Genomic DNA, 13,523 nt, shown 5'->3' with positions numbered 1-13,523 from the left:
TGTTGTCGTTGTTGTAAAAAACAATTTTTTTGCAAACTCAAATTAAAAAAAAAAAATATCAAAAAAATCTACAACAAAAAAATGGTACCTCTACTACTACTACAATCTAAAAAAAAAATACCATAATCTCCTTCTTCACCACAACCACCACCAACCACCACTACTACTACTCTACATGTATTAAAAAACTATGCCATGGGTGAGTATAATAATTTAAGTAAAATAAAATCTGCAATATTGAGAATATAAAAAAAAAGAAAAAACAAATACTTTTCATTTCTACTTCTGTTTTGGAATTAATTTTCTTTGAAACAAAACGATATTTTGAAATTTTTTACCAATATAATGCTTTTTTCTTAGGATTAGGATTATTAAAAATAATCATAGGGGAGCTAGCTTTTTGAAACTTAAGCCTAAGATATCTCCCTCTCTGTCTTCTCCCTTAACGCTCTCTTCCCGCCCTCTCTCTCTCTCTACTGCTATATATTGTATTTTTCGCTATTCAAATGTGCCTCCCCCACCCTACCTTTTAAGTATAGTGAAAAATAATTAGGCCAGTAGGAATCTTCTACTTAAAGGCTAAGAGGATTATATTCTTGGATTTCTTAAAGCATACTTTTAGGCTACCGTTGTGTAGGTTATTTGCTAGGTTGCCAAAAGAACAACAATAAAAAGGAGTGTTTTGGTGATGATCACAAGGAACTATCATTATTATCACATTATCATCACCACTACCACCACCACCGCCGTCGCCTTGACAGTAGTTAATTTATTTTGCAAAACATCTCAATTGTAATTATTGTTGTATTTGTCGTTTTATTGTGTAAAATTTTGTATGGCTTTCGAAACTCTTAATATTAAATTAAATCATTTTTTTTCTATTCATATAAAACTCTATTTCAATACACCCAGTTTTAATGAGGACAGTTTTAATCTCCATTTTTAATATCAAAAATTAATTGAGGTTATGTGGAAAAAGTCTGGATTTAGAAACTGAATTTGAACTATTATTGTAGACGAAATCAGAAAATTTTGCTTCAAATATTATATTATTATATATAAATAATTCATATAATTTCACGCTTTATTGAGAAAATAAAAAAAATTGAATTTTTTTGAGGTTATGTTGAAAAATTTTGAATATATCGTACATTTTAGTTATTCGAGGACAAAATTTAGCTATTTCTGTATATGAAATTTGAAATATGTTTTTTTTTTTTTTAAATGTAAAGTCAATTATTGGTTTTAATTCCAAAAACGAGTTTTTGAGGTTATGTTGAAAAACTGGGGATAGACACTGAATAGGAACTATTATGGTAGTCGAATCCAAAAAAAAAGCTTCAAATATTATAAATAATTCATTTACTCTGACTACTTATTGAAAAATTTATGAAAATTATTTTTTTTTTGAGGTTATGTTGAAAATTTTTTTGAATATATCGTACATTTTAGTTATTCGAGGACAAAAATTAGCAATTTCTATAGTTGTAATATGAAATATGTTCTTTTTTTTTGAAATGCAAAGTCAATTATTGGTGCTAATTCCAAAAACGATTTTTTAAGGTTATGTTGAAAAACTAACGTATTATTAAACAGGACGCATTTATGTTCCGATTTGGATGAAATTTGGCAAAGCTCATTTATTTGGCCCAAGGACGAATCCTGTTGAAATTGGGGAAAATCGGTTCAGATTTAGATATAGCTCCCATATAGAGTTTCGTCCGATTTAAGGTAAATGGTGCACCAACGAGTCAAATTTAGGCCGATTGACACGTAATTTTGCACAAAGTACTGAAGTTAGGACAGCCCAAGTTGTGCCAAGTTTTATTGAAATCAGTTGAAATTTAGATATAGCTCCCATATATATCTTCGTCCGATTTTTAGAAAATTGTGCACCAAAGATTAAAATTTTGGCCGATTGGCATGCAGTTTTGCACAACGTACTGTTTTTAGGACAACCCAACAGGTGCCAAGCTTTATTGAAATCGTTACAGATTTTGATATAGCTCCCATATATATTTTGTCCGATTTTTAATAAATGGTGCACCTAAGTGTCAAATTTAGGCCGATTGACACTAAATTTTGCACAGCGTACTGTTGTTAGGACAACCCAACGTGTGCCAAGCTTTATTGAAATCGTTTCCCATATATATTTTATCCGATTTTTTGCAAATTGTGCACCAAAGTGCACCAATGTCCCTATATATCTTTCGGTTTGCACGAAATTTGGCACAGCACACCTAATTGAATCTACAATGATGTGTGCTAAGTTTCGTGAATATCGGTAAAGATTTAGATATAGCTCCCATATATATTTTCGACCAATTTAATATAAATAATGCACCAAAGCCCTTATATATTTTCCGATTTTCGCGAAATTCGGCATAACGTACGGAATTAAGTCTAGATTGATGTGTGTTAAGTTTTGGAAAAATCTAAAGATATGTCTGTTCTATCTACATGATATAGTATATATATTAGCGCATCTTGTATGTACCCATAGTGGTGAAGGGTATTATATAGTCGGTCTCGTCCGATTTTTGAACTTTCCTTACTGGTTTTAAGAGAACTCTTTAGGCTGTTTTAAATATCCTAATTATATTTTTTTGTTTATTTTTAAACATATAAAAATAATTGAGGTTATGTTGAGAGTGTTTTTCAAAAGGCCATCAAATTTTACACAAATATAACTGATACCTGTATTTTATATAATTCGCTGCTGAGAAAAATAATTATATCTTTATATTTTTTCCATTTTTTAGTTATTATTTTTGTTTTTAATTGTTTTTTTTTTTTTTTAATAAAATTTCACTACACAAAATTTTTTTATTTTTTGTTGCCATTATTAGTTTTATAGTTTTTTAATATAAATTAGTTCATGTTATTTGTTTCTATTTTTTGTTTTTATTTTATAATTTAAAAATGCAAATATTTATCCCCACCCTACACCACCTATCACCAATATTTTGTCTTATATATATTTGTAGTCCAGTCTTCTCCACGTTTTTCATGTGGTAGTCTCTCATATAGCTATCTCTCACTATCTTTGTCTAATTGTTTATATATCTTGTTCTTTAAGTATCTAAGTAGTTTAATTGTTATTTAAAAAAAATAAATTAAAATTACCCCCATTTTCACTTTCTTTAAGTTTTTATCTCGCTTTTCCAACCTCTATTTCTCCCTCTCTCTGTTTATATAAATATGTTTAATGTTTTTTCATTATTATTATTATTATCATTATTATATACCTAAAAAAATTATCTATAAAAATATATATTTTTTTGAAAATTGAATTTAATTTATTAACCATTTTTTTTTTAATTTTTTTTTATTTTTTATTCTTTTTTTCTCTACTTTGGAAAACAATTTTCTTTTTGCATGATGACACCACCAACCAACCAATCAACCACCACAACCAATCAATCAACCACCAATCAAATCAATCAAACTTCAAAACATGCGTTATCTCAAAAAATATCCATCATCCAAAATCAAAATGAAATTCAAAATCGTTACGATCACAATCAAACGAAAAAACAAAACAAACTGCTTGGTCTTTCGCCGCTCGCCCGCATGCTCAACTACTACTAATTTTTGTTAATCAAATTAATTTAAAAAAATCAATTTTTAAAAATGATTTGTAACTACCACCAACAACAACTACTACTTATTGTATATTCCCATGTGATGAACATAAACAAAAAAACATAAAATCTATGTGTGTGTGTGTGTCTGCAACAAAAATGTCACTGCCATAAAACTGCTCTGCCTGAAATGCCTGCCAAAACCCGCCCGTCCGCTCGCTCGCCTCCTGAATGTATGAACAACAATAACAATTATATGATTGCCTGCCTGTCCAAAAAAAATCCTATCACCATTCCGACGACGATGACGACACAACAACAACGGTGACGACATAATACAAAAAAATGAAAAAATCTACTGTATTTTATTTTGCAATGTAAACGCCACAGTGTTTTCAACGATCTTAGAGTGACATCGGCTGTTAAATCTGGCAGACATTTTCCCAGGAATGTACCATCACGTTCAACCTTTCATTCGGGTGAGTTTTGCTTCCTTTTTAGATTCTCAACAAACATCTACAACCAAATCAAACCAAACCAACCAACAAGACTACAACAACCAACAAATCAAACTTACAGACCTAACTTCACTTCTCTTCACAAAAAAATCGATTGCTCTCTTTATCTCTAACTCTCTCTCTCTCTCTATCTATATATATCTCCTTCTTCACACACCAACCAACCACAACAAAAATCAAACCATTTTCTTTATAAAAAAAATAAAAATCTATTTTTTTTGTTAAGAGAATAAGGAACCCCTTCGGGATATCAATTATTCAATATTAAAACATATAAATGTTTGTAAATATATATCAAAAAATTATTTTTTTTTCTACATATATTTGAGTCTGATGGTGAATGCCCTTGCAAGGTTTGCCGCAGTCTGTTTCTATAAAATTCGATTCGAACCTTTTGTGAAAATCAAACAAAACAAAAAAATCAGAGGTTTTAATTTTTGAAAATTAATTAATTTCATCCTGAATCACTTTCTGAGTCGATTTATGCATGTCCGTACGTCTGTCCGTCTGCCTGTCCATGTTAAATTGTAAACAAAGTGCAAGTTGTCGCATTTATGATCCGAATTGAATGAAATTTGCCACAGGTCACTTATTTGGCCCAAGGACAAACCCTATTGAAATTGGTGAAAATCGGTTCAAATTTCGATATAGCTTCCATATATATTTTCGTCCGATATTTTGCAACTGGTGCACTAAAGAGTCAAATTTAGGCCGATTGGCATGAAATTTTGCAAAACGTCACGAAATTAGGATAGGCTTACGTGTGCCAAGTTTTATTGAAATCGGTTGAGATTTCGATATAGCTCCTATATATATTTTCGTCCGATTTTTAGGAAATTGTGCACCAAAGTGTCAAATTTTGGCCGATTGGCATGAAATTTTGCACAACGTACTGTTGTTAGCATAGCCCAACGTGTGCCAAGTTTTATTGAAATCGGTTGAGATTTCGATATAGCTCCCATATATATTTTCATCCGATTTTTAGTAAATGGGGCACCAAAGTATCAAATTTAGGCCGATTGGCATGAAATTTTTCACAACGTCACGAAGCTAGGATAGGTTAACGTGTGTCAAGTTTTATTGAAATCGGTTGAGATTCCGATATAGCTCCCATATATATTTTCGTTCGATTTTTAGTAAATGGTGCACCAAAGTCCCTATATATCTTTCGATTTGCACGAAATTTGGCATAACATACTGATTTAAGCCTAGAATGACGTACGTGAAGTTTCGTGAAAATCCGTTCAGATTTCGATATAGCTCCCATATAAATTTCCCTCCGATTTAAGGTAAATGGTGCTCCCAAGTCCCTAAATATCTTTCGATTTGCACGAAATTTGGCACAGCGTACTGAATTAAGTCTGGAATGATGCGTGCTTAGTTTCGTGAAAATCGGTTCAGATTTAGATATAGCTCCCATGTATATTTTCGTCCGATTTAATCAATTTCATGTCAATGTTCTTTCTAAAACGCGACGTCTGTTAGAAGACTATATAGAATATACCCAAAGTTGTAAAGGGTATCATATAGTCGGCTCCATCCGACTTTACTACTTTCCTTACTGGTTCAAAAATTACTGAAATATTTTTTAATATTCCAAATGAATTTTTCATTTGAATTTCAATCTTTTTTTTTTTTTTTTTTTTGTGGAAAAAAATATTCGAATAAATCCACGCCTCTGTAAGACCTCTAAAAAATTAATTTTAAAAAATCTATGCCTCTGCAAGACCCCTAAAAATCAATTTTAAAAAATCCACGCCTCTGTAAGGCCCTTAAAAATTAACTTAAAAAACCCACGCCTTATATAGGTCTTGGAAAATATATATTTTTTAAAAAAATCCACTGCTTTTATAGGTCATAATAAAATTGTTTAATGAAAATCAGGATTTCCTCTATTTAATTTTGATTGAAAATTCCCTCGAATCAAATTCGATTTTATAGAAACAGATCTCGTCGTGAATATATATTTGAAAAAAATAAAAATGTATTTAAATGTATTACCTATACCTTTCTTGATAAAAAGTAAACCTTTTAACGATTTTTCCTCCTCCCCCTCCTCCACGATCTAAATCTTTTATTATATATCTCTATACCAACAACAAAAAAAAAAATAACCTGTAATAATCTCTATATATACTTTTATATATATATCTGTATGTTGATAATATCTCTATATCTTTTTCTTTTGTTGTTTTAATTAAATGAATTATTGTATACCTACTAACCTAACCTAACCTACCAACCAATCTAATTTATTATTATTATTAATTAATTAAACTCTATTAAGCACGTTGAAAAAATTTTAAATGAATTGAGCCAATTTTGTGCTGCTAGCGCTCCAAGCCAAGCAAGCTAATCTGCTCTCTACTATACTCCCATTCAGCCTCCACCGTCCTCTCTTTCTCTCTATAACCATCAATCAATCACTCACTCGCTCAATAAATGAATGAATGAATGCTTGTGCTCGTCCAAAAAAATAATCCCACAAAACCCATCACAAAATCCATCCCTTACCACCTCCACTCCATCCATACATCCTCCCACCAAGCAACCAATAAAACAACTACAACCATTAACCAATTAATTGTCTTTTTGTTTTTATCCCCCTCTTCTCCTCTTCCTCCTCCTTGTTGAGTCTTCTTTCTATCTAAATTCCATTTTTTTCAAGAAGTCATTTCGTTTTCCTTTCTCCTCTTTCAATACGTTTATATACCTTTCATAATTGTAATTATGTGATGTGATTTGAAATTTTTTTCAATTTTTCAATTCTTATTTAAAAATATATATATTTTTTAAATTTTTTTATTATACAATTTTTATTAATTAAATTGTTTTATTTTAAATATATTATTTTTTTCTAAGTAAAGGAAATATTCAAAAGAAAAATATATTTGCTTAGTGAAATAGTTAAGGTTATTATTATATGGTTCCTGTTTTTATATAGGCCATAAGATCTCTATAACCTAGCAGTTGGAAAAGCCATTACCCCATCTTACATGAGTAACAATCATTATAGAGCAGGAATGTCAAAAACATGTCATCCATGTTGTTATTTTATCTTCATTGTATGCAAAACAACAAGATTGCGCGCGCCAACCAACCGTTGAATGTAGTTGCGAAAACCATTGCATACTTTTAGGCGTCATAAATGAAAAGCATTAAAAACATATATTTTGATATAAAATACAATGAGATTACATAGAATTTTGAGAGAAATTAACTGATATCGGGGATTATTTTCAAAGGGAAGATAGGGTACTAGAAGGACCTTTCATAAAACCTTTAAAAAGTGGGGTTATGTGATATAAAAAAATATTTTTTTGAAAGTCTATTTTATTTGGGAGTTCTTGTGCAAAATAGTTAAGGATTTAGATATTTAGTATAGTTCCTGTGTTTTTAAATAGGCCATAGGATCTCTATAACGTAGCAATTGGGAGAGCCTAGAAATTACTTCTTTAATTACTTTTTTTTGAAAATTAATCAGCTCACCAATATTTATCAAGATCAGCCACCAATAAAAACTATGTTCAGCTTGTGTATAGAAACCTCTCCTCCCTCGTGTTGTCTTTACTCCCATTAATCCATCTAACAAAGACTAAACACAGCTCGGTTCAAAAGACCCAGTTCCAGTCTAAGAGATGCCCTGTAAAGACAACGTTAGGTTAGTTTGTTCATAAATATTTTCTTGAACTGCAATATAAAGTCTCTCTTAGGAGCTTCGCTATGAAGACTTGCTTCGTATTTGTTTAGATTTTTGCTTTATTCAGCTATTCAAAAAAAAAAAAGTTTTTTTAGGTTAGGTTTTGCTTTAATAGTTTTTTTAGGTTATGGAAAAGAAGATAATTAAAACTCTTTGTATATATTATAAATTTAAAATGAATTTTGTCTGCTGGTAGCTTTTTATATTCATCCTACACCATAGTATGGTGTAACTCATCATTCCGTTTGTAACTCATCGAAATATTCATTTCCGACCCTATATTCTTTATCAGGGTAAAATTCTAAGACGATCTAGCTATGCCCGTCCGTCTGTTGTAATCACGCAATCATCTGAAGGAATTGAGATAGGGTACTGAAATTTTGCTAAGGTTATCTTTTGTCTGCAGGCATGTCAAGTTCGAAGCCCGAACCGAACCGAATTCGCTGAAATTTGTTACACTTGGCTCTTTTTGGATACCAAATGTCTCCACTAAAAATTATAAATATCGGTGAACTTTTTCCTGTAGCCCCCTTATAACAATACCCCCCCCCCCCCCATTTTCGATATCTTGGGGTTCTTGAGCGCGATTCTCAACCGAATTCGCTGAAATTTGGTACATTGAGTTCTTTTTGGGTACCAAATGTCTCCACTAAATATTATAAATATCGGCCCACTTTTTCTGGTAGCCCCCTTATAACAGTACCCCCGATTTTCGGTATTTTGGGGTTTTAAGCGCGTTTTTCAACCAAATTCGATGAAATTTGGTACATTCCGTTCTTATTAGGTACCAAATCTTTCCAACAAAAATTATAAATATATGTCCACTTTTTACGGTAGCCCCCCATATAACAGTACCCCCCAATTTTCGGTATTTTGGGATACTTAAGCGCGCTTTTCAACCAATTTCGATGAAATTTAGTACATTCGGTTCTTATTAGGTACCAAATCTTTCCATCAAAAATTATAAATATAGGTCCACTTTTTACGATAGCCCCATATGACGGTACCCCCAATTTTATGTATTTTGAGGGGTTTGAGCATGTTTTTCAACCGAATTCGCTGTAGTTTCGTATTTGGTAGTCGTATTTGTTAACAAATCTCCCTCTCAAATATCCCTATATTCGTAATGTTGTAATTCTTCTACCTTCGGAGGATATCGAGTTAAAAATCTACAAGGTCAGGTTGGAGAATAACCTATATCGGCCCGCATTTAGTCCTAGACCCCATATAAAATACCTACCTCAAGGAAGATATTGCGGTGATACCATATGAAAATGTTACGTTCGAAATTGAGCTATATCGGTCCTCAATTTGGTAACTCCAAATGTTCGGTAATTCCTACACGATGTAATCAATATTGATTATCATTTAGATATAGCCCTACATATAAATTTCATTATCCTCCACCCCAAAAATGCAATATCGGTCCACGTTTTAGGGTTTTGAGATTTTTTTTTTGAAAAATCACCATTAAAAATTGCTGACATTTGTATTTGGTGTACATTATGGTTTTCAAAAATCGATTGGTAGAATTGTCCCGTTATATGTCAACATTTTGGTATGATTCTTATATTTTCATTTCACGTAACTATCCCGGCCGACCTTAAGGCCTTTTTTCACTTGTTATTTATAAATTGGAATTAAAAAATTCAAAATGTCTGAGCATTTAAGCCGTCCTAGCCTTTAAAAGATATATTTAATTTTAAATGAACAAAATTCCGCCACTTAATAGCTTATTTTTATAACTGCTACCACCTCCCACAACCAATTAGTTCAATCACCTAGAAATTATCAATAATATTAACAACAAAAACAAATACCACAGCAGTAACCAAACTCTGTCGTATGTAATACCAATTAAAGTGTTCCGCCTTTTTTCCTTTCATGTTAGTAAGCCATTAACAACCATGATGACATTATTCCCAGGGATTTATTTTCCATAGGTTTGTGTGTAAGCTTTGATATTACACAATTGATTTTTTTTAATATAATTGACATTGTTAACAGCCCTCTGGAAATTTATTACATGGAAAATTGTGGGCGAATGACCTGGCGGCCGAACTAAAAATAAAATAAGAGCACTGCGCCTCCTTTTAATTGGGGCTTTTTTTACGTATTTGTATGGCAACACAAGCAATTAATGATGTTGTTGCTTGTGTATGTGTGTGTGCGTGCAGTTAGAGTAATAAAAAATAACTTATTATTTTACGTCATAATTTGACAATACCATTTGTAATCATATATTTAATCGTGTGACAATTGTCATTGTACTTTAGTATAATATTCACATGCTTTTATGAGCTAAACTCCCACACACACACCCCCACCTCCATTACCCCATTTCACATGAGAAACAATCATTATAGAACCGGAATGTCAAAAACGTCATGTTAAAAGTCATCATTTGATATTTTAACTTCATTGTACACAAAACAAGATTGAGCGCGCCATAATGACCAACCAACCATTGAATGTAGTTGCAAAAACCATAGCATACTTCTAGGCGCCACTTAGCAAAAGCATTACAAATTTATATTTTGTTATAAAAAAACAATGAAATTACATAGAATTGTTAGAGAAATTAACTGATAACGGGTAATATGTTGAAATTGATGACAGGGTACTTGAAGGACCTTTCATAAAATCCTTAAAAAAGTGAGGTTATGTGATATGGAAAATATTTTTATTTGAAAGCTAATAATATCATATAAAAAACAATGAAATTATATAGAATTCTTAGAGAAATTAATTAATATCGGGTATTGTTTTGAATGTGAGGACAGGGTACTTGAAGGACCTTTCATAAAATCTTTAAAAAAGTGAAGTTATGTGATATGAAAAATATATTTTTATTTGTAAGTTAATTTTATTAGGGAGTTCTAGGGCATCAATATTAGAAATGCTTGGACAAACGCAAGCTTTTGTTTTAATAAATGAGGAAGACATAATCTTTATTCAAAATAAAAAAAAAAATATTTATTAAAAAACAACTTGAGGTTATATCCATGTTATTTATACACAATGCTTTAAGAAAAATTTAAATCTATTTGAAAATAAATACCGAACATATTTAATACAAATATTTGGTGATAAGCTAAAAAGTTGTCTTAGTTATTAGTCATTATTAAATGTTGAGGTTATGTCAATGATATTTTTCTACAAATTAAAAAAAATTGAACGTCTTGATGACCCTAAACAAGAATTGAAATGTAGAAAGAATAACCCCTGCCCAGCCATCTATAAAGTCTTCCTGTAGCTCGTCTATAAAGAGATACAGTTATAATTAAGAAAATATTTAACATAACCTCCAAAAATTAATGGTTAAAATTGTTGGATTTTAAGGATTGTTTACTCTAACAATTAAAATGTTGTAGCTAAATATAATGAATATATGATGTGCTAAATGTTTATTATTATTATTTCTCTTCGTTAAAACCCAGCCGAGGCCCCATTACAAAATAATAAATAAAATAAAAACATTTCAACACTTTATTATTATGAAAAATACCAACCAATACCAGCAAAGAAAAAATAATACTTTATTAATTTTTCTTTTTTTCATTTATAATCTCCACCATATGATATAGAAAAAAATTTTATTTCGATAAAAAGTTGAGATTAAATTAAAAACAATTAAATTAAATTTTTCTTAAAATCCAAAAATTTTCAAAAACAAAAAAAATAATTTAATAACTATTTTATTATTTTGTCTTTTAAAGCCGTTCCAAAATTGTTAAATAAAATATACAATTATGAAATAAAATCGTTATAAATACGTTATAGCCTCTGTTTTAACCTCACATATTTAAAACGCGTTATTTTTTAAACTATAAACAAAATGTGAGGTTAAGAAGGAACATTTTCAGGAAATGGACATTTTTAATACACTTCTAATATGAGTTTTGTTGTGGATTTCCAATAAATCTATGGTGGAGGTTATATGTTAAATAAAAATATATATTTCCTTTTTTTAATTTTTATTTTTGTACTAATCTCAATTTGTTTTTGGCTTTCTCTCTTTCTTCCCATAAAATCCAACCAAACATCCCACAAAAATTGAAAAAACCCAAATATAGGTCAAACAAGGCCACGAAACAATACTGCTTTGGAATATTCGGCCACAGGTGGTGTGCCAGGCGAATCACCTCATCCCGGTCGCATGAGTTTCTTTTCCAAACTCTCCTCAAGGTTTAGTAAACGGTAAGTGTAAACACACCATTTTCTATTACTTATTTTTCCAAATAACCATTTGTTTATGTTTATAAATGTGTTTAAAAAAAACATCAACAACAAGAACAATAATAAGATTTAAAAAAAGAGAAGAAGTTTGGCACCACAAATGATAATTTAAAAAAATGAAAATTACAATTTAAAAAAAGTATAAAAGAAAATATTAAAAAAATAATTTTTTGAAAGAAAGTTTTTAAACATAGAGACAACATTACATATACATACGTTTATAAAATATGTTATATGTATTTGTTTTGTGTTTATATATTATATATACATACAACAAAATCTATATAAAGAATCATAAAACAAATTATAAAAGAAATCCACAAAGAGTTTAGTTTAATATTATTTATTATTCTAATAAAAAAATAGAAAGAAAAATTAAACAAAAGACAAAAAGCCACCTTTCCCCTGACAAAAGTAAAAAAATCATAGAGAACATTGCAAAGAATACAGAATATAAAAAACATAGTTTTTTTTTTCTTTTAGTAACTAAGGAGTACATATAGCTTTTTTATATATAATATATACATATATTTTTAATAACAATTAAAAAACAAACAAAACATTGTCCTTTTTTATTATATATATTTCAAATTAATAATTAATATTACCATACCACACCACCACCCACCACCAAGTAAACATTTTGTTGTAAATGTCATGTATTTTGTTTATTTTTTTATTAATTAATTAAATATTTAGTAGCAAGTAATTATCGGCAGCTACTGTATTTTGTATTATAAACAATTTTTTTGTTATGTTATGTTTTGAAAATGTAAAGATCATTATTAAACAACAAAAAAATCCATTGTAATTGAAACTAATCTTTGGCACCCATCCCAACCCCCTGCATAATTTGTTTTACTAAAATCCGTAACACCCAAAAAATCTTCTCGCGCACTCTTCTTGATCCTAACAACATGTGGCCAAAACAGCACTCTTTCTATTATTATTCATCAATTTTTTTTAATGCCGCCTTAATTCTTTGTTTTGTTTTTGTTAATTTTAATATTAATATGTATTATTAAGTATTCTCTAATACTACTACTCAATGGATTTATAACAAGCACCCCATATTTCTAATTTAGATTCCAAAAACTCAAACATTAGTCATATATAGAACAACAACCACAACATGTTTTATATGACTCGAAAGAAAAAAAGTATAAAATAATACACAACTCTGATTCCTCCTCTGTGAGATGGATTCTGAAAATTAAGAAAGAAAGAAATGAAATTAAAACAAAAGTTGCAATAAAGAAAGAAAAAAAGATCCTCCACCTACCTGCTGCAATACATCGCACGCACTGCTCGTTCGAATATTCCAAGTACGTACCCAACACAGCTGATAAAAGGAAAATTTATGGGGGTGAAGAGAGGAGGGAGTTTTGGGTTATAAGATGGAATATATAAAAGCTAGCAATGTGCCACCCAAGAATCACAAAAATTATAACCAAACTCCAAATATGCCAAGCCTCGTAGCCA

The 13,523-nt window shown here is 30.1% G+C and overlaps 2 protein-coding genes across 5 annotated transcripts in view; one reads left to right on the top strand and one right to left on the bottom strand.

The window, feature by feature from the left end:
• The window catches only part of LOC133327281 (focal adhesion kinase 1), a 71,758-nt gene that overhangs the window by 11,437 nt on the left and 46,798 nt on the right, over positions 1 to 13,523 (bottom strand). The window lies entirely within an intron of this gene.
• The window catches only part of LOC133327300 (serine/threonine-protein kinase MARK2), a 39,791-nt gene that overhangs the window by 11,385 nt on the left and 14,883 nt on the right, over positions 1 to 13,523 (top strand). For 2 of the 4 annotated variants that reach the window (XM_061535861.1, XM_061535863.1), the window contains 2 exons: positions 3,975 to 4,063; positions 11,879 to 12,002. In XM_061535861.1, coding sequence (XP_061391845.1) covers positions 3,975 to 4,063; positions 11,879 to 12,002 — 213 coding nt within the window. Of the gene's footprint in view, positions 1 to 3,974; positions 4,064 to 11,878; positions 12,003 to 13,126; positions 13,156 to 13,523 lie in introns of those variants that run through there. The other 2 variants (XM_061535862.1, XM_061535860.1) reach the window with 2 other exon arrangements.

The sequence above is a fragment of the Musca vetustissima genome, unplaced genomic scaffold, assembly GCF_032173495.1.
Source record: "Musca vetustissima isolate MV318-11 ecotype Yass unplaced genomic scaffold, APGP_CSIRO_Mvet_v1 utg28967, whole genome shotgun sequence".
Lineage (NCBI taxonomy): Eukaryota > Metazoa > Arthropoda > Insecta > Diptera > Muscidae > Musca > Musca vetustissima.
Note: the sequence above shows the minus strand (reverse complement) of the source record. Positions and strands in the feature narration are given on the sequence as shown.